Below are 24,733 nucleotides of genomic sequence, written 5' to 3' on the forward strand. Positions count from 1 at the left end.
CCTACTGGAGAAAGGAAAGCACAGACCTGACACCACATCTCCGTGGGTCATCACCTCAGGAAGAACACCATGTAGTGAAGAACCACCACTTATAGGCATACAACCATCTAGTATAGGGGGCCCTTGCCTGAGTGATCTTGTTTATCACCACTGGTGACATCTATCTAATTTCAAAGCCTTTTGTCCACCAACAATTGTCATGTTGTGCAGCCAACGTAGAGAAACATGGAGGAAAAATAGGAAATTATATCATAGAGATCTATTAGGATGTGTAAGGAAAATTTGCATTATTTTTTACATATATACCTCATGATATTTCATGACAAGTCATTAAATTTAAACTTGTTTTTTATTAATGTATTTATTAATTGATTTAATTTTTTTTTTAATTTTGCACACACTTATTTGTTATCGACCCATTCACAGAATGGAAATGCCCATCCTGTACAGTTTTCCCTCAAATCTGTGCAATAAAAGCAAGTCAACAGATTCCATCTAGGCTTGCATATCTGTTAGTAAACTATCAGCAATTCTGGAGGCAGTTGTTAAAGATAGAGCTCTCTTCCTTTATTTTTCTCAATCTGAGAAAATTAAACAAGTTGTGGTGTGATTTACTGCATTCTCATAGCTTTTTTAATGTTCTTGAAATGTTTGTTTTTAATAGGGCTTCTGAAGCATTGTTAGATGTCAACTAGTACTCGTCCATGACCCTGTATAAACCCATGGGAATTCAGATGTTTACTCCCAGGAGATGCAGCCACAGCTGGAGCTCTAAACCACCACCCTGCAGACATGGTTCTGAATAGACACAATCAAGATGCTCAACTCTGGTATCCTATTTGGGAAAGCAGACTGAGAACTGAGAGCAGTGGTTTGATAGATCAGAAGTTCAGTTTCTATTAGGAGTTTCTAGCTTAGGAGTTTGTAAAACTATTGCAGTGCATTTTGGTTTTATTTTTGTTTAAACTGGCTAACCTTAATATAAATGGGAACACTGTTTTATTCACATAAACTTGTTTTTTATATGTAGTGGATTGTCAAAGCTGCCAATTTTCCACTGACTGCAGGTTTCAGTGAGATTTGACTGCAAAGAAGAAAGACTCAAACAGGAAAATTCTTTGAAACTGCACATATTGGATCCTGTGATCCTTTCTCTGGCAAATGATAAAAGCTCTCCTCAGATAAGAAGCAACGTTTACACTGCCCTCCAAAAGTTTGGAAACACCCCTGGCAAAGTGTGGTTTTGGATGATATCAGCATAAATACTTGTCATTTTTTGGTGCAAATACATTGAAGTAACTTGACATTATCATTGAAGACTAGCAAGAATAATTTTCATTTTGATTACATAATAATGGCAATATATACATGTCAAAGTCAGACATGCCCCTTTGCCAGCTGTGATGCCTGGTTACTGGTTTAAACTTGGCCCAGGTTTGTAAAAGATATTTGGGTCAGCACACCTAAATGCTATCGTCTTGTCTGATCTTGTCATGTTGAACATGCGGTTCCGAGTTTGCTTGGGCCGTACGCTCTTATGTCCATGTGACTTGTCTTGTGTGTGTCGTGTGGTGTTTGGATCTCAGCACTTTGGTCTAATTTGGTTTCCGTTCTGTGTCGCAGTGTGGGGGGCCTGTGGAAACACTCCGGAGTATGATTTCCACTGACTTACTTTAGTGTCAGCGAATTAACCTGTTACCTTAGCATAACATTAGCTGATTAGTTTGATAGCTTAGCGAATTACTAGCCAATTAACCTGCTATCGTATCAAAATGCTAACCTGCTATCTTTGCAGCCTTTTAGTACAAAAGGATTTTCATGATAATGATCTCATGATAATCACGATAATGTGATGCTTTTAAAAAAATCCCATCAAACATTTTCCTAGAAAAAACAGAGATGTGTATATATGGAGTAAACTAGATTGATTGACTGAAAACTTCAATTTTAAAATGAGTAGTGAAATAACAGTACCCATGTGTTTCAGAGTTCCCTACGAGCTTGTCAAAAGACCATTCACATTCAGCTTTATCACAACAGCAGGCCTGTGTTAAGGTTTTTCACCAAAGAGAGATTAAATTGGTGATTTGTGGAGGACTAGGAATATCTGACCTTATGATTTAACACTCCTTTTACACACTTTTAAAAAATAAATAAGTAAATAAAACAATTCTAAAGAAACCTTTGTGAAAAAGAAATACACTTTAGCGTGCATTAAAAAGAGTGCTTATGGAAATAATATACTTTAGAGTGCTTTTTTGACCCACTTGAGTAGGACTTAAGTACATCATTATATGTAATTTCATTAGTACTTATATTGTCTGTGAAATATGGTTAAAATGTACTGCTGTATGTACCGCCAAGCATTTATGGTTAAGTAAAATATACTTTAATGTAAGATCTATTGAAATTTGTATGTCATGTATTAAAATGTATTTGTATTAATTACACATTTGTAATGTTGAGGTTGCAGTTTAAATGCAATTTTAACTTTAAATGCAATAACAGTTCAAATTATAAATCAAGTACTTTACAGATTCTTTAATGTTAATCAACATCAAAATAAGTCAACTTCAATAAGTATACTTCAAATAAGTCTACTAAAACATGACTAAAGATTATTAAAACAATATTAATAAAACTTTTAATTTGACATTACAAAGTGCACTTTTTTAAAGTTTACTTAAGCGTGTTAATTAACATAGTCATCAAAATGTAACTTTAAGTACACTTAAGTGACATTTTGTTTCTTTAATATTATATTATCTGCCATTTATAGTTTTTTTTTTTTTTAAAAAGATTTGAAGTACACTACAAGTACACATTCAATACTATTAAGCATTCTTCCTTTTCAAAAGAGAGAAAGATGGTAGAACAGGGGTATGCAACTAAGTTTTTACATTTTCTGAAGAAAATATGAAAGAAACTTACCTGTGCAAAAGGTTGCAAAAGAGTTTTTAACGTGTTGCTATGTGGTTGCTCTACCTATCAGGTCCCTAGGTGGTTCATGGCTCAGATCCTTATTTCATAGCTCAGAATATGTTATGTGCCGAAGTTTAATGCTTTAAAATATGTGCGACAAAATAGTGAGAGGATTGACTGCAGCATAAAAGTCCCACTGATGTGTCTCTGTGTTATATACACAGTGTGTGGAGTCTCTGTATGTTTACTGTGGTGAGGGCTTGAACAGTGGTCTGTTTGTCTGTGGCCAACATAATAAGGCAAGACAGAGAGCAGGCCTCACTTTAAACCATTATAAAACAGGTAAAGGTCTCTTTTCCTTCTAAAGTCATCAAATATCACAGCATGATAGAAAATTTGCAAGCTTTGACCACAATTTCAGCCATTCAGGATGGGAGAAATGTGTTTAATTCACTATTAAATAACTCTTTAGGACAGTAAAGGTACAACTTCAGTGTGTGTTAGGGGCACATGTGCTGATGTTTATGTGGATACAGGTCTAATGTAATGAATGGGTTCAGCTGCAGGAATGCACTCATTGTTATAAAGTCACTTTAGTATAATTAATTCAAAGCAACATCGATCATGCTTATTTAGCTTAGGGAGTAAATAAATCAGCAGTTTAGGAGCCCTCCGCTCCTTACCAGCTCTTGAAGGAATGATTGAAAATCTGAAATCTCAGATAATTCAATCAGCACGACTTGAGCCTGTGTTAATTAATTGAACACAGATCTCTCCTGAAAACACTGAACTGTAGTTATAACAGCTTAGTCAGGCAGATAGTTAACTTTTCATCAAGCCTTCATCTGTTTTTGTTAACAGAATTTCAAAAGTCTTTTTATGTATAGATTTTATTGTTTTACCTTGGTCCTGCTTTCAATTCTAAAACAATGAAAAATCCATCACATATTCATCAAATGATCATAAACAGTGTCAGTCAAGTGCTTGAGTTAAGAATCAAGGATTTTTATAGTCATTTCTAATCATTTAATTGTGTGTATTGATGATACATATGTCTATTTTCCTTGATTTTGTAGTGCTGGCTCGGCTGGTTTCGGACCTGCAGGCATTCTTGCTGGTTCTGGACAGTGAGAATCTCAGTTATATTGCTCAGGCCCAGAAAAAATCCATCTCAGAGCTGCTATATAAACTACAGGACAATAAGGACACACCAGGTAACCACTTCATTAATATGTGACTGTATATGCAAGTATACACTGCTGTTCCAAAGTTTGACGTAGCACTAATACAATAAGGTTCATTAGTTAACATTATACATTAGTTAACATGAACTAACAATGAACTGCATTTATACAGCATTTATTAATCTTTGTTAATGTTAATTTCAACATTTACTAATACATTATTAAAATCTTGTTAACATTAGTTAATGCACATTGAAATAATATGAACAAACAATGAACAACTGTATTTTCATTAAAGGTGCCCTAGAATCAGAATTTGAATTTTCCACGGCATAGTTGAATAACAAGAGTTCAGTAAATGGAAAAGACATACACTGAGATTCAAACCCCATTGTTTCCTCCTTCTTATGTAAATCTCATTTGTTTAAAAGACTTCCGGAAAACACTCGGATCTCAACACCGACTGTTACGTAACAGTCGGGATCATTAATATGTATGACCCCAATATTTGCATAATGCCAGCCCATTCGACGCATTAGACAAGGAAAGGCAGTATTAACGGCTGGATCTGTGCACAGACAAGGTAAGCAAGCAAGAACAACAGTGAAAAATGGCAGATGAAGCAATAATAACTGACATGATCCATGATATCATGATATTTTTAGTGATATTTGTAAATTGTCTTTCTAAATGTTTCATTAGCATGTTGCTAATGTACTGTTAAATGTGGTTAAAGTTACCATCGTTTCTTACTGTATTCTCAGAGACAAGAGCCATCATTATTTTCATTATTAAACACGTGCAGTCTGTATAATTCATAAACACAACTTCATTCTATATAAATCTCTCCAACAGTGTGTAATGTTAGCTTTAGCCCGTTAGCCACAGAGCATAGCCTCAAACTAACACAGAATCAAACGTAACCATCTAAATAAATACTTTACTCACATAATTCGAAGCATGCATGCAGCATGCATGACGAACATCTTGTAAAGATCCATTTGAGGGTTATATTAGCTGTGTGAACTTTGTTAATGCGATGTATATATAGTTGAGAGCTCGTGTGGCTGAGGAAGCGCATCTCTTAAAGGGGCCGTGCTGAAAAAAATCAGTGCATAGTTAATGATGCCCCAAAATAGGTGTCACAGACACGTCAGGTTCCACCTCACTCCCTTACCCGCGCACTCAATCACCGGAATTCTAATCACCGCCACCTGCAGCTCATCACCACAGTCATCAGCCTCACTATAAGAACCCCACACTCACACACACACATTGTCCGGTCTCGTTCGTGATACACCCCGTTGTTCACTTACCACAAGGACTCTCTAAACGATCATTACCTGTATGCATCATCTCCTTCGTCTCCATTGTCTCCAGTACTCCTCGTGTTCCTACCTGCTTGTGTGTGTGAGTGTTCCTGTCAACCATCTCCAGCGTCTCCTTCCACCATCACCTGCAATATAAAGAATAAGGACAGTATTACCTCTCATTCACCTCCAAGACTTTCGTTATCACCATTCACTTACCTGTTTGCTCTGCTGATTGTCTCAATAAACAACCCAACTGCTTTTATCTCTGCTTCCGGTGTCTCTGTTGTAACAGAAGACCGGACCATAACAGCCTTACATCAGCATGAGCCATCATGACCCATTTCAAGAGCTCATGGACGCTTTGCGACGAGCACTCACCCCTCAACCACAGTCACCATCGCCAGGACCCCTCACCGCTGCCACTTCCGCATCCACTGTCACCGCTGCTTCACCTGTTTACACCGCCAGTCCCATGGCCAAACCAGCGCCCTACTCAGGATCGGCGGAGGATTGCAGCGGATTCCTTCTTCAGTGTGAGTTGGTCCTGGAGATGCAGCCGCACCTCTATCCCACCGAAACGGCGAAGATAGCGTTCATAATCTCCCAACTGCAAGGTAAGGCCCTTCAATGGGCGGATTCCCTCTGGACTCAAAAAGGCTCTGTCGTTAAATCCTATCCAGCGTTCGTCTCCCACTTCAGAGAAGTCTTCGGAAGACCTTTGGCTGACTCTTCTACTGGTGAGAAACTGTACAATTTAAAACAAGGAAACCAGACTGTTAACGATTATGCCTTGCAGTTCAGAACGCTCGCCGCAACCAGCGGCTGGAATGAACAAGCCCTCATCACCACCTTTCGACAAGGTTTGGAGCCTAATGTGCGGTTGCATCTCGCTGCATACGAGGACTCCATGGGACTCGAACAATTCATCCAACTCGCCATCCGTGTGGGTTCTCGTATGCAGTCGTGTCTCCTTGAGCACCAGGGCCAACCACTGACCACCACCCTCCTCCGTCGGTCCGAACCCGTCAGCTCTCCAGAACCAGCCACCGAACCCATGCTAGTGGATAACTCACGTTTATCTCCAGCAGAAAGGCGGAGAAGGCTGACCCTGAATCTTTGCTTGTACTGTGGATCCCCTGGGCATGTCATCTCCACATGCCCAACCCGTCCTCCTCGACCTGTGGTGAGTGCTATCACTCCTTCAATCCAAAAGATGAAACCACTCACTACTATCGTAAACCTTACTGCTGCTAATGCTTCCGTTCCAGTGGTGGCGCTCCTCGATTCAGGGTCAGCAGGAAACTTCATCTCCGGCGCCCTCTGTCGACACCTCGGGCTCAAGACCTCGCCTTCTCCGGTTAACTACCAGGTCCACTCCATCACGGGCAAACCCCTAAGCCGAAAGATGGTTCGTCGCGTCACTGGTCCTCTTCTACTGCAAGTGGGTATCTTCCACTCTGAGACCATCCATCTGCTGGTTCTGGAGGAATCCACCGCTGACGTGGTTCTAGGGCGCCCGTGGTTGGAACTCCACAATCCCACCATCTCCTGGCGCACGGGCGAAGTCCTGAAGTGGGGCGACCACTGCTTCTCCAGCTGTTTCCCAGAACTTCCTGTTCCAAGATCTCCTCTCTCCAAGAATATCTCCGTGAACACTACCTCCATCGAAAGTCCTGTGGAAAAACGCTCCGTCGATGTTCCACCCGACTACGCCCTTCAGTGACGTCTTCTGCCCGCAACGCGCCTCCAAGCTTCCTCCACACCGGCCATGGGACTGCGCCATCGATCTGTTACCGGGTGAGCCAGTGCCTAGGGGACGCATTTACCCCCTATCAGTACCGGAGGAGAAGGCCATGGAGGAATATATTCAAGAGGCCCTTAACCAAGGATACATCCGCCCGTCTACTTCCCCTGCTGCTTCAAGCTTCTTCTTCGTGGCCAAGAAGGACGGAGGCTTGCGGCCCTGTATCGATTATCGCTCACTGAACAAGATTAGCGTGAAGTTTAGGTATCCACTTCCCCTCGTCCCAGCGGCCCTGGAACATCTCCGCGGTGCCACTGTGTTCACCAAGCTGGACCTCCGCAGCGCGTATAACCTCATCCGGATACGCGAGGGGGACGAGTGGAAGACCGCCTTCGTCACGCCCACCGGCCACTATGAATATCTTGTGATGCCGTATGGCCTGGTCAACGCCCCCTCCGTATTCCAGGATTTCATCCATGAGGTGCTCCGGGAGTTCCTCCACAAGTTCGTTCTGGTGTATATTGATGACATCCTCATCTACTCCCGGAGCTTGGCCGAACATCGCCACCACGTTGCGGAGGTCCTCAAGCGCTTACGGCAGTTCCAACTCTTTCTAAAAGCAGAGAAGTGTTCCTTCCATCAGTCCTCTGTCCACTTCCTGGGATATGTGATTGACCACAGTGGCATCAGGATGGACGAGGGGAAGGTTTCCGCCATCCAGAACTGGCCAACTCCCACTACCATTAAAGAACTCCAACGTTTCCTCGGCTTCTCCAATTTCTACCGTCGCTTCATCAAAAACTACAGCACCATCGTCAGCCCACTCACCAACCTGCTCCGTAAACAGCCCAAGTCTCTGTCCTGGTCCCAACCTGCCTCTGAAGCTTTTGAGACCCTCAAGAAAGCCTTCACCACCGCTCCCTCCTCGTCCACCCCAATCCAGAATTACCATTCGTCGTGGAGGTGGACGCCTCCACCACCGGAGTGGGAGCGGTCCTCTCACAGCAGCAGGGGAATCCAAGTAGGCTCCATCCATGCGCCTTCTTCTCCCGCAAGCTCAGCCCGGCGGAAGTAAACTACGACATTGGGGACCGTGAACTCCTGGCTGTCAAGCTCGCCCTTGAGGAGTGGAGGCATTGGTTGGAGGGAGCTAACCACCCTTTCCAAGTTCTTACTGACCATAAAAACCTTGAGTATCTGAAAGCTGCCAAACGACTCAACCCACGTCAAGCCAGATGGGCAATGTTCTTCTCAAGATTTAATTTCACCATCTCATACCGCCCTGGATCAAAGAACCTCAAGGCCGATGCTCTCTCACGTCTCCACGCTCCCGAGGAGAAGAATGATGACCCTGAAACTATCCTGCCCGAGTCTCTCTTCATGAGCCCCATCGAATGGTCGGAAGAGACCTTACCCTCCTCCAATGCCTCCTCACGCACTCCGCCGGGTTGTCCCCCAGGCTTGCGCTACATCACCAGGACACGACGCACTCCACTCCTGCACTCCGTACACTCATCACTTGGCACTGGTCACCCGGGGGTCAATGAGACCCTCTCGCTGCTCAAACAGCGCTTCTGGTGGCCAAACATGGCCAGCGACGTCAGAAGGTACGTGCAGGGCTGCAGGGAGTGCGCCATCTCCAAGAGCCCACGCCATCTTCCAACCGGCAAGCTCAATCCTCTGCCCGTTCCTGAGAGACCCTGGTCACACCTGGGAGTAGACTTCGTTACCGACCTCCCAGAATCTGATGGTCACACCTGTATTCTAGTAGTCGTAGACCGTTTCTCCAAAGCCTGCCGTCTGATCCCCCTGGAAGGTCTACCCACTGCCATGGCCACAGCAGAATTAATGTTCAACCATGTCTTCCGTCATTATGGAATCCCCGAAGACATAGTCTCTGATAGAGGACCCCAATTCATCTCTCGAGTCTGGAAGGCGTTCTTCTCCCTCCTGGGTGTGACCGTCAGCCTATCGTCTGGATACCATCCTCAGTCGAACGGGCAGACGGAACGGAAGATCCAGGAGATTGGGCGCTTCCTGCGTACCTTCTGTCATGGCCACCAGGACTCCTGGAACCAGTACCTGGGCTGGGCCGAGTACGCCCAGAACTCCCTCCGTCAAGCTACAACAGGATTAACACCTTTTCAATGCGTGCTCGGCTTCCAGCCCCCACTGTTCCCCTGGGACGGGGAACCCTCCAACGTGCCAGCGGTCGACTACTGGTTCCGGGAGAGCGAGAGGGTATGGGACTCAGCTCATCACCAGCTGCAGAGAGCCCTGCGCAGGCGCAGGATGACAGCCGACCTTCGGCGCTCCCACGCTCCTAACTACCAACCGGGGCAGAAGGTCTGGCTGTCCACCAGAGACATCAGGATGCGCCTGCCCTGCAAGAAGCTGAGTCCCCGCTTCATTGGCCCATTCACCATCCTCCGACAGATCAACCCCGTCACCTACCGGTTACAACTTCCTGCACAATATAAAAAGAATTCATCCAACCTTCCATGTGTCACTCCTAAAACCTCACCACCCTTCTGTTCTTCCTTCCACAGAACCTGACGTGGCAGCCGTCGAGCCCCCCCTTCCACTCATCCTGGACGATGGAACTGCCTACGAGGTTCGAGAGATCCTGGACTCCCGGCGCCGTGGTGGTCTGTTAGAATATCTGGTGGATTGGGAAGGCTACGGTCCCGAAGAACGCTCATGGGTCCCTAAGAATGATATCCTTGATCCTACTCTGTTACAGACTTTCCACACCAACCACCCGGACAGACCTGCCCCACGACCTCGAGGACGACCACCACGACGTCGGGGTCCTCGGCCCTCAGGAGCGGGCCGTGGGAGGGGGGGTACTGTCACAGACACATCAGGTTCCACCTCACTCCCTTACCCGCGCACTCAATCACCGGAATTCTAATCACCGCCACCTGCAGCTCATCACCACAGTCATCAGCCTCACTATAAGAACCCCACACTCACACACACACATTGTCCGGTCTCGTTCGTGATACACCCCGTTGTTCACTTACCACAAGGACTCTCTAAACGATCATTACCTGTATGCATCATCTCCTTCGTCTCCATTGTCTCCAGTACTCCTCGTGTTCCTACCTGCTTGTGTGTGTGAGTGTTCCTGTCAACCATCTCCAGCGTCTCCTTCCACCATCACCTGCAATATAAAGAATAAGGACAGTATTACCTCTCATTCACCTCCAAGACTTTCGTTATCACCATTCACTTACCTGTTTGCTCTGCTGATTGTCTCAATAAACAACCCAACTGCTTTTATCTCTGCTTCCGGTGTCTCTGTTGTAACAATAGGCAGTTAAAAAAAAATTATAAAAAAAAATCTATGGGGTATTTTGAGCTGAAACTTCACAGACACATTCAGGGGACACCTAGGACTTATATTACATCTTGTAAAAAAACAATCTAGGGCACCTTTAACTATTTTTATTCATTCACTAATTTTAATGAAGATTAGTAAATACAGTAACAAATGTATTACTCATGGTTAGTTCATGTTAGTTAATACATTAAGTAATGTTTAACTAATGATCCTTATTGTAAAGTGTTACCCATTTTTAATGTCTTTGAAAAAAGACTCTTACGCTCACCAAGGCTGTATTAATTTGATCAAAAATACAGTAAAACCAGTAATTGTCACAGAATGACTCAAAGTGAGACAGGACCCAAATACTGGGTTTATTTACAAAATAAAAACCAATCTATAAACTAAACAAAACAAAAACAGGAGGAAAACAACATGGAAAAGTCACAACACAGAAGCACAGCTAAATACAGGTAGCGATGAGGTCTGTAGTCTGTGTAGCAAAACATTGACAATAGCAGACTGTGAGTGTGGTGTGCGTCTCAGTCAGTTCTCTAGGACGTGAATCAGTAGGCAGTGACCTTGACATCACTACACAAGTATTACAAATGTTTGTTGATCAAAATTATTCATTACTATTTTTCTTGTTTTTTTTTTTGTTTGTTTGTTTGTTTTGTTTTGTTTTGTTTTTTTGTTAATTTTTCATACTTGTTAATCTTTAATGGTAATTCATTTCCCCCTTACAAAGAATGCACTTTTCTTAAACATCCCATATGTGTGCTATCACTTCTGCACAGTTCCAACAAAGCTGTCATGTTTTATACTTTTTTTTTTTTTTTCATATATGTCTGGAAACACTGCAGATTCACCTGCAGCTGTAGTGATTGAGCTGAACTGAACTTTATCCATTTGCGGGATATAGAGAGTCAGTGCAAGGTCATGGTAAGATTGGGGGGGACAGATGTTCAATTCATAGACCGCTACTCTCATATAACCTTAGATATTTACCACTATATCTTTAAGACTTTTATATTATGTAAATGACTTCTGTTATGGATGTCGTGCCTCTTCATACTTCAGTTTATAGCTCCACTTTGGGTTCTTTTCTGTATAAATTAAAATTGTACGTGTTTATATTTTTTATGTTTAGCAGAGGATGCAGAGTACATGATTATGAACTGTCCCTCTGGAGGCCCCAGTGATCTCAGGGAAAGCACCACCGCTGAGGCTCATTTGACAGAGGAACATCTTTCAGTCACCTCTATTGAACGACTGCAGCAAGGGGTGAGTCCAGCCCTCTAGCCAACATGACTCCATGATCTGATATAACACTGAAAGATTTATTGACATGGTATGAACTCTAAATAGAATGTTACAGCTTTTAAGTACTTGAAAAGATTTTTATTTTGTATGAAAGCCAATTTTACATATAAGCAAATATTATTTGAGTTGGTATGGACCCTGTTTGCTTGCTCATTCCTCATAGTCTTATCATGCACCATTTATCTGTTCATAGTCAGTTTTCCAAATAAAAAAATCTTTCTAATCTTTCATCACAATGTAATTACTGCTCCAGTCAGATCACGTCACCAACCTTTTATTCAGCCAGCCCCTCCAACTCAGTCACATACCGCTACATTTCAATTTTAGTTTGAGTTTTAGTACATTTTTAGGTGCTTTTGTCTTTTTATTAGTTTTTATATTTCTAATTAGATTTAATTTTTTTTTATTTCAGTTTCAGTTTTAGTAATTTTAGTACTTCAACTTAAAACTCATTTTATTTCATTTAGTTGCTGAGGCAACATTTCATTTTTTTTGTTTTTTTTTTTTGTTTAAGCTTTTCATCCAGTGTTTGCATTTTATTTTATTTCAGCTATATTTCAATTAACAAAGACAATTATTTTTTAACACAGTTACTACATATTAAAAATATTGAGGAAATTTTTTTATTATTATTAAAGCATAATTTTATTCAACAGTTTAGTTGTTCTCTATGGGTGCTTCTCAATCGGAAGGCTGTGTCCTAGTCAGGCTGCATATCAAGGCTGCCACGTTATCAAGCGACGTCAAAGGCCATCTCAATTTGAAGTATTCATGGATGGCAGCCTTTGTTTCACGTCCTTCATTTTGAAGAATGCATCAAGCATATCCTATGCGCCCTCCAGTCACCCACAATCCTTTGCACACATTCAAATTCACAAAAAAAAAAATGTTTGCAGAAAATGAATCTGTGCTGAACTGTTTTTGTTTTATTTTGTTTTATTTTGTTTTGTTGTAAATTAATCTTATAACGCAAAATTGTTCATGTAAGCCGCTGGGAGACCACAGACAGTTGTAATTAACTGTATTGCATTAATGCAAAAGTCAGTTAGTATAAAGATTTTTAATATAAAGTATTTTTTCAAAATTAATTTTAACAGTATTTTCACACCGTCAGTACAAGGGTACAAACATTGTAGCCATACAGACTTATTGTACTAGCCTGTCTTATTCTAGCATTTAATGGTAAGAAGGTAAACCTGTTACTTCATCATTAAATATAACACTGCTGAAACACTGTATGGATCAAACAGCATCCAGGGTTGGAACTATTCATTATCATAGAAAATCTATGATAATGTAGTTTCAACGTAACTCTGAAGTCTCGCTCACAAGCAGCCAACTACATGCCTTGATGAATAAAATAGTTATTATCCAACAGCAAAAATGTTATTAGCTTCTAAGTAATATGCTTGTGTCTTTTACCAGTCTGAGGTAAGAGGTGAGTTAAAATATTATAATTTACAAATATTTTTCTCATATGTTGCTTTACCATGCAAACAACATTGTGACATTTGCCAACACTGTCTGAATGGACACCCACTGCCAGGCATTAAAAGCTGTTTTATGTGTATGTGGGGGTATTTGAATCACAGTGGAGAATTCCAGAAATGCATTATAATGATGTCACATACTATACTGGCTGTAGTAAGCGCACAATGAAGGAGATCCAAAGAAACACTTTATTTAACAACACTAACACTCAGGATATTTCACAACCATGTAAACTCAAATGATACCGGACAAGGAACAGACAGAACTAAGGGTTTAAATACACAGGGAACAACAATTAACAGAATTAGAAACAGATGTGGAACTAGTGAGTAACTAGGGAAATTAACAGGCAAACAGAAATCAGGCAAATCGTAACAGGGAACAGAATGAAAATGAAAATGAATTAACAGAACAAAACAGAATAAGACCTTTACAGAAATTCCCCTTCCAAAAGTCCAACTAACAAAGTCTAACTGAGGATGGAGGGAGGAGGCTTTGGAGGAGGATGAGGGGTTGGCGAAGGGTAGACCACAGGAGGAGATGTTGGTGGGAGAAACCAGGGCAGCAATGATGGCGGGAAGAGCCAGGGAGAATACGAGAGCAGGAGGAGCCTGGTGGGGACCCAAACCACAGCCAGGATGAAGGCCCACGGTGGAGTCAAAGGATGAAGGAGCCAAGGTGAAGAGGGATGGAGCTGATTGAAGTAAAGACCCAGGCAGTGCTAATGAGCCCAAGCGACACCACAAGCATCTGAGGTGGACTCAGGGTGCCAGAGGACTGAGGCGGAGCCAGTGGGACCGAGGACAAATGCGGAGCTTGAGGAAAGGTGGAGCCCAATGGAGCTGAAGGCCCGGAAATCCATGCCGCAGGCAGAGTGACAACTGACCAAGGCAGAGTCGGAGGGACATGGGAGCTCGGTGGAGCCATATGGAGGATGGTCCCAGGTGGAGCCGACTGATCGACAAGCCAAGGTGGAGTGATGGCTAGGTTGGAGCCAGGGGATCCTCTTGCCAAGGCGGAGCGGGAGACCGGAAGACCCGGGGTAGATCCACGCAGCAGAGTGGAGTTAGAGGAGGAGCCTAGGGACTGAAGGGAAACTATGGAGTTGGGGCCAAAGGCCTGGCTGTCTTTGGTAGAGGAGGTGGGAGAGGGAGGCTGGGTGGGCCACTGAAGGTGCAGGAGACTTGGAGCTGGATATAACCAGTGGAGACACAGGAGACTTGGGGCTAGGTGGGATCAGCAGAGATACTCTTGGGGAAAATCCTCTTCCAAATCCTCATAATAGTTTGCAGAAGGACTGTGGGTGGGGCTCCATTCCATCCCCTCGATCTCCACGAGCACACCCACTGGCACGAACAATGTAGCTGTCTCACTCACCTGGTCAGATATTCTGTTGAACTCTGGCTCCAGGGCTATGATTCGCTCAGTCGTTCCTTCTGGCTCTGACATTGCGGTAGACTCAGGCTCCACGTCTGCCGTGGGCTCTGACATAGGGTCCATGCAGGGTGTGGGGGCAGCTGGATGGGCTCTGGATCCGGAATGGGGCTGATGATGTCCTCCTCAGCGGGGGAGACAGTGAACACGAATTGTTATTCACCAGCACCCACTTCGCAAACGCAGCGAAATTCCCCTGAGACCCATCACCGGCAAGCATGCCTTGCATCGTATGCTGAGGCTGGTGTAGTAGAATATCCAAAATGAGTGATCCGGATGCTGCCGGGTAGTGGGAGATCCAAAGAAACACTTTATTTAACAATACTAACACAGAAAAAACATAACCACATAAACTCAAACAATACCTGACAAAGAACTGACAGAGCTCAGGGTTTAAATACACAGGGAAAGGTAATTAACAGAATTAGAAACAGATGTAGAACTTAAGGCTGATTTATACTTCTGCTTCAAGTGTACGCCTTAGCTATGGTGTAGGCTGTGTGTAGCATGCATAGCCTACGGCAAAGCCTTATGTGCAGCTATTCAGAAAGGTAACAACGTGTCAATTCTACGTGGACCACACGCGCTTTGATTGGTCTGCTAGAACCCCTCCCTCAGGTCAAAAAACTAGAAAGAGTGAATTTTTTCAACTTCCATAGAAATTAAAAAACACTCTTTTAGGGGACACACAGCATGAATCTGCAACAAAAGTCATTTGCTGCCATCACTGCTAAAGCTTCTCTGACAACGTACATGATAAGCTGCTGCTTCTTCAGCTTTTGACTTGATAATCAACATGACACTGACGCAGACACTGACTACTAGCGGTCTGCATGCATGTCGATGAAAACAAACACATAGCCTACGGTGCAGAGGCTCCAGCGTAGGTAGGTCAGATGCAGAAGTATAAATCACCTTTAATAGGTAACTAGGGAAACTAACAGGTTAACAGAACTCAGGCAAACTGTAACGGGGAACAGAATGAAAACAAAAACAAAAGAGAACGAGACTATTACAGATGTAATTCAGCCCAGTAACAGTGCAAACAACAGTGTGTCAAGGTCGTGGTGTATGAATAGGTTGTGTGATGACAACAAGATATCAAATATAACATTCCAATGATTGATTCATGATGAAAAAAACAACAAAAGCAGCACTTGCTTCAAGGATAGAATCCACCTCCAAATTATGAGTGAAATTAATTTTAACTTGTTGAAAGAGTGGGGGATTGTGTTGTGTGCAAACTTTATTTTATTTTAACTTTATTACAAATTACAGCATCATACATGGTTTAAAAAAAAGAAAGAAAACAGACTTTAGTTAATTAGTACTGTCACAACCAACATCTTCTAATAGCTTTTACCTCAATGGACAATTTTTCCACTTGAAATTAATGGTCGCTCTGAATTTTTTGTTTGTTGCTTTAGCCAGTATGACAGCCATCTTGGACTTTAACTGGTCATGTGATCTTAACATATCGGCCACACCTGAGGTGACTTGCTTCATGTAAAATAAATCAGCTTTTGTAAGGTTACTGATATTATGTGTAATTAAACTGATTTTAAAAGTATCAGTCATTTCTTTAGTAAAAAAAAAAAAAATTATAAGGAAAAAATTTATTTGTTTTAAAATTATAATAAAATAATAATAATAATAATAATAATAATTTCTTCATAAAAAAGCAACTAAATAATCATATTGTCAAAGGGACAATATATAATATATATATATATATATATAGGAGTACATTTTTTTTAAAGAAGTCTCTTATACTCACCAAGGCTGCATTTAGTCAAAAATGCAGTAAAAACAGTAATACTGTAAAATATTGCTCATCTTTGTACACGAAAAAAGCACATGACAAAAATGTCTTTATTTCCTCAGTTGAGAAAAGAAATTAAGGTTTTTGAGGAAAACATTCCAGGACTTCACTGGAGTACAATGGGTTGAAGGTTCAAATTGCAGTTTCAGTGCAGCTTCAAAGGGCTCTAAACAATCCCAGCCAAGGAATAAGGGTCTTGTCTAGCAAAATGATCGGTCATTTTCTAAAGGAATAAAAATGTAAATACTTTTTAATGCTCATCTTGCACTAGCTCTGCGATGCACGACATATTACGTAATCACATGGTCACACATGACGTAGGCAGAAGTACCGCAGTAGGGCGAAAAACTCCACATCATTTTCTCCTCTAACTTCGAAATTATCCGCCATCGTTGTTTTACCTTTTTTGTAAAGGCCGTTTGACTTAGTTCTTTGCATGTTCGCTTTGTAAACACTGCATTTGTACTTCTGCCTACATCACATGTGACATTTCCAACGTGATTACGTAACGCGTGGCACATCTCAGAGCAGTGCAAGACAAGCATTTGTGGTTAAAAAGTATATACATTTTTATATATTATTTTATATATTTTAATTATTTTTTAGAAAATGAACAATTGTTTCACTAGACAAGACTCTTATTCCTCGGCTGGGATCATGTAGAGCCCTTTGAAGCTGCACTGAATCTGCAATTTGGACCTTCAACCTGTTGTACCCCAGTGAAGTCCATATGAAGAAGAAATCCTGGAATGATTTCCTCAAAACTTAATTTCTTTTTGCCTGAAGAAAGAAAGACATAAACATCTTGAATAACTTGGGGGTGAGTAAATTATCAGGAAATTTTAATTCTGAAGTGAACTAATCCTTTAACTTGAATTTACAGTTATAGTTTTACCTGTAGTTTTAATTTAATACTTAATTATTGCTTTCCAGTGATCCACAAAGCAGGTTTATTGAAGGCTCCCTCTATAAGTATCGGGAACAGGATTAGTTCCTATAAATGCATAATCTGTTACTGTAAAACATACTAAAGGTATTCTTGAGCAAGTCTTAAACAGAGGACAATATCAGATTCATAGAAAAGTGCATACTGTTTAAAAGTTTGACATTTTTTTATGTTTTTAAAAGAAGTCTTTCATGCTCACCAAGGTTTTTTCAGCACCCATTACTCAAGTTTTACTCAAGTTCTTTTCTCTGGTTTTTTACCTGATCCTTCAGAAATCATTCTTACATGCTGTTTTGCTGCTCAATAAACATTTCTTATTATCAATGTTAAAAATAAATATGCTGATTGATATTTGTGGTAATGGTTATTTTTTACAGGATTCGTTGATGAATATAACTTTTAAAAGAACAGCATTTATTTGAAATAGAAATTTTCTGTAACATTTTAAATGTCACTTTTGAAGTATTTTTAGAGGATGGTAAAAGTAATGGGCCTGGGACTAAATTGTTATGCTTTCCACCTGGCCCAATAAGTACACTGTTCTTTTGAGGTCCTTAGTGGTCCCTTCCTGTGACAGGACCCGGGGCAGTGTTCCCAACTGTTGAGTGTGGTGGTGTGCCTCAATATGTTTGACATAGACATATGTAAGGGATATAGATGTATAATGTAATGAATACCCTAAAAACATCATGGTGTGTGTATGTGCCCTGATGTGTATTTTAGAGTACACTAGTGTTTGATGGTGTTGTAATGTATACTCTGGGGCTCATTACAGTGTGTACTTGCACTGTGATGTGTATTTTAAGAGACACTAGCTCTATGGCCATAATAACAGGGCAGATGGGCAGGCTGCACACTAGTGGTTACGAGGCCCAGAGCGCCGGAGTTGGACCAAATCTTGTGTTGTGGCCACCTGATGAGTATCTCCCAGCATCAGTGTAGCCTCACTGTGGTCTTCCCCCTCATCTCACCCAAGGGTTGTGCAGGGCACGAGGTCAGAGGTCAAATCTTGCCTCGTAACCAAGGTCTTTCAAGTGGGCAATCACATATAAACAACAGGGACAGAAAGTACTAAAAGAGAAGAGCATCGCTGGAGGAGGAATCGCTATGAAAACTCACTCATGGAGACAGAGAAGACAGAGCAGTTAAGGCATGTCACATTAGCAACGTTTCTGTGAAATTCCGAGAGCAATAAATGTCCAATTGTCCATTGTCGATAGTATAGTGATGCATGAAGCACAGCTCACACAGAGAATCACTTTCAACCCAAGCAGCTTTCTTTTGGTCAAAGCAGCAAATTTGTGTGACCAACTTGAACATAAGCGGAAATCTTCTGCCCTCACGTGGAATTCCACATTGAATTGATTCTTATAGAAACTGTTAAATGTTATTTATACCAGTGTATCATTAATATAATATTATAGTTGTTGTTAATAGTATGAATTTGAAATATTGCCTTGGCAACTAGCTGAAATAAAAAAAAATTCCATTTAACATATTTTGCATATTTTTAAAATGGTTTTAGTTAACGATGATAACCCTGATTTCAGTAAGGACCACTTTTGAGAGTAATACATTTATTGACAATTCTTGAATTTGGCGAAAGGCTTAGGCTTTAAGGTGCTCATGAAACCCTCCTGTTTTACCCTGGTCATTCACACCTCTGAGTTTCAAAAAGTCTGTGGAAATGGGCGTGTAAAGCTCTGGAAAAGTGGGAGTGTAGAGGGGGGGAAGAGGGGAGAGAACAACCAATGAAGCACAGACATACAACACACTCATTATACAGAATAATGAATATTACTATATGAGCACGGAGAGAATGACAACAAACTCCGAAACACAAGGGAGAAATGCGAAAGAATATTTAATAGGGCTAATAATAGGCTACTTTGATTACATTTACGAGCACTGCAGTCTAAAAATCAGTCTTTTAGAATAATCGTGTCGTCGCGTTCAGATAGGATACACCACTGTATCAGTGTCCAGTTTGCACATATAATTCATTTGAAGAAGACTTGATGAAATATTTGTGCATAACTACACCGTGCTGGTTCATGTTTGGTGCAGGAGAATGTGTGAAATAAAAACTTTAAACAAAGATACTTTATTCTGTATGAGCTATGTGCCATGTGGCTAGTGTTATTAAACTCATCGCTGAGCACCGCGCTGAAACCAATCATATGCGCGCTCCATGTGTATATCATAATAACAATCGTATTTTTCATGTGTTTGTATTCAAACTCCAGTTCTGACCACATCGCAAGCAAAATACAAACAACACATGTGCTGTGCTGAAGGAAACAGCCTACGGCTCGTGTGTTTGAAGGCAGCTAGAGCAGGCAGAGGTGAATGAACCGCGCTTTTGGGACATTTGAATTCTCCGCTGTAATGCGATCTCACGCGAACATGTTTTCCATTTGTGCTGGTAGATTACAGCAAAACAATCCACATGCGCACAAACCTCTGCTCTGGTCGCGTCGCAGGAAAACACATTGTGTTGTAGCACTGAGGAAACGAAAACCAACGATATGTCTCTGAATGACAAGAGACCGAGGTGAGAGAAGTGATACTTCCTCATGAATAATACCGCAATTATAATCGTATACATACTACAGTGCAGTGATTAGACTGAATGAGCTTTATGTCATGAATATATATGTCGAGAATCTACGTCAGCATGTTCGAAAGTAGCCTACACGATGACGTCAGATTTTGTGACGTTGCTCCGACTCAGCTTTTCAAACAGGAAGACCGCTCTGAAAAATGCAAAAATAACTATTTTGCACTTATGAATAACATTAATGAGTACCTTTAGTGTTTTCAATGATGTGCAGCCTATACATATCTGTTTACATCTCAAAAAAGTGTATTGGGGTTTCATGACCCTTTAAAACTGAGTAAGGAACCCTAGGGTTCTACATAGAAACCCATTGAATCTTTTTTTCTAAGAGTGATAGGCTGTCAATCTAAAAAAAAATGACAAAGAACACCATAAAAGTGCTTCATGTGACTTGCATGCACAGTATTTTGAGTCTTCTAAAACCATATGACAGACTGATGTTTATGCCATTTTTGACTGAAAATCTTTCCTGTTGCTGGACAGTAAATGGTATTCACTGTATACAGTTTTTTTTTTATTCACTTTTATTCATACTATTTTAACTAAAACTCTTAGTACAAAAATCTAAACTGATCACACTTGTAACACAGCTAGCCATTTTTTCAAATCCTGATCTCATGCTTTCATTCTAGTTGTACATATTTTCGTTCTACATAATCACTTTTTCAAAACAAAAGATCATTGTGATATATGTAATGGGAACATTTGGTTTAATCACTGAAACACAACAGTATGATGTTCTTTCAGTTTTGTACTTTTAACAATCAGTTAATTCAGTAGCAAACCATGCAAGATATGTGTTTCAAATCAGCCTTGTTGCTGAAATAATTACAGTTACACAGGCTACAGATGCCACATTAGAAAATACACTCAAATTATCTTGCATTGTTTGCTATTATGTGTGTGTATATATAAAAGCCAAGTCAGAAAGTCAACTTTATTTTTAGTGCTTTACAGTATAGATTGTTTTGTAGCAGCTTCACAATAGTAACAAATTTAATAGTGTCATTATACAGCTCAATTCAGTTAAGTATTGATTCAATGCAGTTCCATACCTGTGTAAAAATCATCAGTTGTGCATACATGCTGTATTAGTGCATTTGTGCACATGTACTTTACGTGCTAGTGCTTTGACAAACTCCTGTACACTCCACTGCACACTGAACAAGCAAAAGACACGAGAGTAGTGTTTTACATTTTTCACATCTGTGTAGTTTGCTGTGTGTGGCTAATCATTTGATGTTTGTGTGTAGTTACTACACAGAAATACATTTTTTAGAATAGTTAAAATAGTTTTGAATGAAGTGTTTGCTTTTGAAAGAAATGTGTGATGTTTTGCATGTTGTTTTATGGTTTTGTGTGTAGAGATTTGAGAAATGGAGCCACAGTCTCAAAAACTGTTTGTAAGAAATTTGAAAAAAACTATAATTAATAGACAAATGTAATAAACTGAATGAAAAGAGATTTAAATGAAAAGTTGATAGTAATAGCATTATGAATAGCATTATGACTTTGATTTTGTGTATTGTACTAACACAATTGAAAATATGATGAAATGTTTGAAAAAAGTGCACTTTTGATGATCTGTTATGAAATTAGCACTTAGAGTTTTGAAAATTTACCAATTGCATGTGAAAATTGCACCAAAGCAATGAAAAATCTAACACGGAATGGAAGTTTGAGTGAAGAAATGTTTTTTCCCCCTTTTTTATTTCTTGACAACCATTATGACTATGAAATGTAATTATATGCAACATTTTTTATTTCACTGACAAAATAACAGCAGGCTGGACTGAAATGACTTGAGGGCAAGCAAAAAATGACAATTTTCATTTTTAGGCGAATTGTTCCTCTAATGACATAACTACTATATACTTTTCTTCTCACAACCCAGTGTGGACATTTCTAGATCATGGCAATTAAGTGCAATAGGAAGTTCACCTAATTCCAGAACCCTGAGCAAAATCAAAAGCTTGTTTGAAAAAGATTGAGGGGGAGGAAGTGAGGGGGACGGGCCATATCTTTAACAGGAAATGCCATGTTTAAACAAGAGGCCCTTCTTGGTGACCCAACTCTGCAGTATGATTGGCTAGAAGGGAAGAAGAAGGGAGGAAGTGGACTTTGGAAGGATAATTATGGCTGTCTACGTGATATAGGACAATGATGGAGTGATAGAGAGATGGACTGATAGGACAACTGCTCAGAGGGAAAGGAAGTCGGATGGTGCAAAGAGGATCTCCTGGGAGGTGTGGGAGGGATGAGGTCACCAGCCAAGTGTGTGCCAAAATCTTGGGGTTTCCATGCCAACCAGATGGTCTCAGTCCTGTGAGCATGAGCACATTGAGCCCACAGATTTGGCACATATGCATGTTTTCAATATTACGGTGTGAGGGGGCTTAGAGTATATACTGATAATGACCAGGAAAAAAATTGTGATGTATCCTTATTTGTGCATCTTTAACAATTTCTATATATCCTAATTATTGTTAATATGTAATTCATTTTTCCAGGAGCTCATTGCTTCTACATTCAGTTAAACTGCTAACAGTGATTGTAAATTAATTGCCTAAATTATTACATTATTTGCTAACTGCATTCTTTAAATTGTGATGTTGACATGCATTCTCTGTAAAGCTGCTTTGAAACGATATATATCGTAAAAAGCACTATACAAATAAATGTGAATTGAATTGAATTGAATTAACAGAGTAGCTCTTGACGTTAGCATAAAATCTACTGTTGATCATATTTAATTTCCCTTTCAATTAAACCATCAAAATATGAGAAAATATTTAACATTTATAATAAATATTACACAAAAACAAAACACTAAACTTGGTTAAGGTATTTATCTTATAAAATGATTTGGCAAAAAACTACAAACTACAGCTACAGGTTTTATTTTACTAGGCAAAAAAAAAAAAAAGTATAGAAAAAAAAAACCTCGCATACAAAGCATACATTGACTTCAACATATTAAGTTAATAGTTCTTTCTTAGCACTCTTTAGATGGCCTCAGAGGTACAGGTCCTGTGTAAAACATTCTTTCAATAGTCCTCATGTAATTTGAGTTTGTGTCTGTGTGGGTTAGTAAGAGGTGAGATGTTTTAAAGGCTAAAATTGGTTCCTCTTGTGCTTCATGAGGTAACATAACAAGCTCAGTTTGACAGGGTTAAAATGACCTGCATGTTTTAATGCATGTTTGCCTGTGCAATGACAGCAGAAGCTCTCTTCATTTAATTAAGATCTTTTAAATTGTTCAAATTAAAGGAGGTAAACATGGAATGTGCAGTAAATGTTTACAACCTTAGTGAGCATTCAGGACCCCTTCTACCTCCGCTACCCATCATAAAAGTGTTGCGAAGGTTTTTTGGGGGTTTTTTACTACTCCATGGCACGCTATCTACAATGATGCATTTTCAGGGAATAGTGGTTTACTCACTCTTTAAAGTCAAAATGAGCTACAAAGAGCAATTCACATGTACTATTTTCTTATTTATTTTCTCTTCTAGCTTCATACATACATAGTTCTTATGATTCTTATCATTTTTTATCCTTGCTTTTGGCATCCCTTACAAATGTTTTCCAGTCTTACATCTATATTTCTCTCTGGGTCTCTATCCCTTGTTCTCTCACATACACATGAACACACAAAAACTCCTTTCATCTTTCATTCACAGATATGTATCTGATCCCCAGAGCTATACACGCTGTGCTCTCAAACTCAACCACACCTCCCCCCAAGAGCGAAAGGGGTAAACAGAAAGAATGAAAATATGCAAGAGATAAAACAGAAGAAACACTCAGGAAAAAAATGTAATTAACATTCAGAAATTCTTGAGTCACACGTCCACGTTCCAACTAGGGGTGCAACGGTTCAGATTACTCGCGGTTCGTTTTTTATCATGGTTTTAGTTGTCACGGTTTCAGTACGGTTCGGTATGTGCTGTGTTCAGGGAAAATAGGACAACTGTCAAATAAAAATAAAGAAAATAAGAACAAATAGTCAAACTACAAGCAACAGCACAAATCAATATAATAGAGAAAATCTTCAAATATAAAATAACACAGCATACCTTCACTGTATAAATTAAATAAAGATGAATCATTATTGAAGTTACAAAAGCTACTCTGTGAAGAGCAGTGAGTGATTTCTTTGTCATTTGTTGTTTGATTAACATTAAAAACACAGAGAGCAGAAATAGTTTCTTTCCCTTTAAGACAATGCACAATCCAGTACATATAAGTGCATATGTAAGTGACTGCTCATAGAGCAAACAAAGTTTACAAAGAGTGACTGTTTTGTCCACACTTTTTGATTATCACTGTTGTAATGTTTTGGGAAGCCATAATGCATATCCATCGACTGAAACATACATTATCTGAACTCTGTCTGTCTGTTTTCCACATTGCTATTTTCAACAAACCATATTAGCCTATGAGTCATCATTCGAGATGAACCGTGGTGCAAGTGCGTGCCGGAACGTAAGTGGAGAACAGTGCGGTTCAATGTTCTTTTTTTTTACCGAGAACCGTTGCACCCCTAGTTCCAACATGGAGGCAAAAATTGGAGATAAAAGGGTTAAGACCCTTGCTTCAAGTCAGT

General features: G+C 40.3%; 1 protein-coding gene across 4 annotated transcripts in view; it reads left to right on the forward strand.

Moving 5' to 3' along the window:
• The window catches only part of si:dkey-220o5.5 (actin filament-associated protein 1-like 2), a 67,752-nt gene that overhangs the window by 19,329 nt on the left and 23,690 nt on the right, over nucleotides 1-24,733 (forward strand). For 2 of the 4 annotated variants that reach the window (XM_067393992.1, XM_067393995.1), the window contains exons 2-3: nucleotides 3,999-4,136; nucleotides 11,642-11,775. In XM_067393992.1, the coding sequence (XP_067250093.1) occupies nucleotides 3,999-4,136; nucleotides 11,642-11,775 (272 nt within the window). Of the gene's footprint in view, nucleotides 1-3,998; nucleotides 4,137-11,354; nucleotides 11,434-11,641; nucleotides 11,776-24,733 lie in introns of those variants that run through there. The other 2 variants (XM_067393996.1, XM_067393994.1) reach the window with 2 other exon arrangements.

Source organism: Chanodichthys erythropterus, chromosome 9 (assembly GCF_024489055.1).
Source record: "Chanodichthys erythropterus isolate Z2021 chromosome 9, ASM2448905v1, whole genome shotgun sequence".
Taxonomy (NCBI): Eukaryota; Metazoa; Chordata; class Actinopteri; order Cypriniformes; family Xenocyprididae; genus Chanodichthys; species Chanodichthys erythropterus.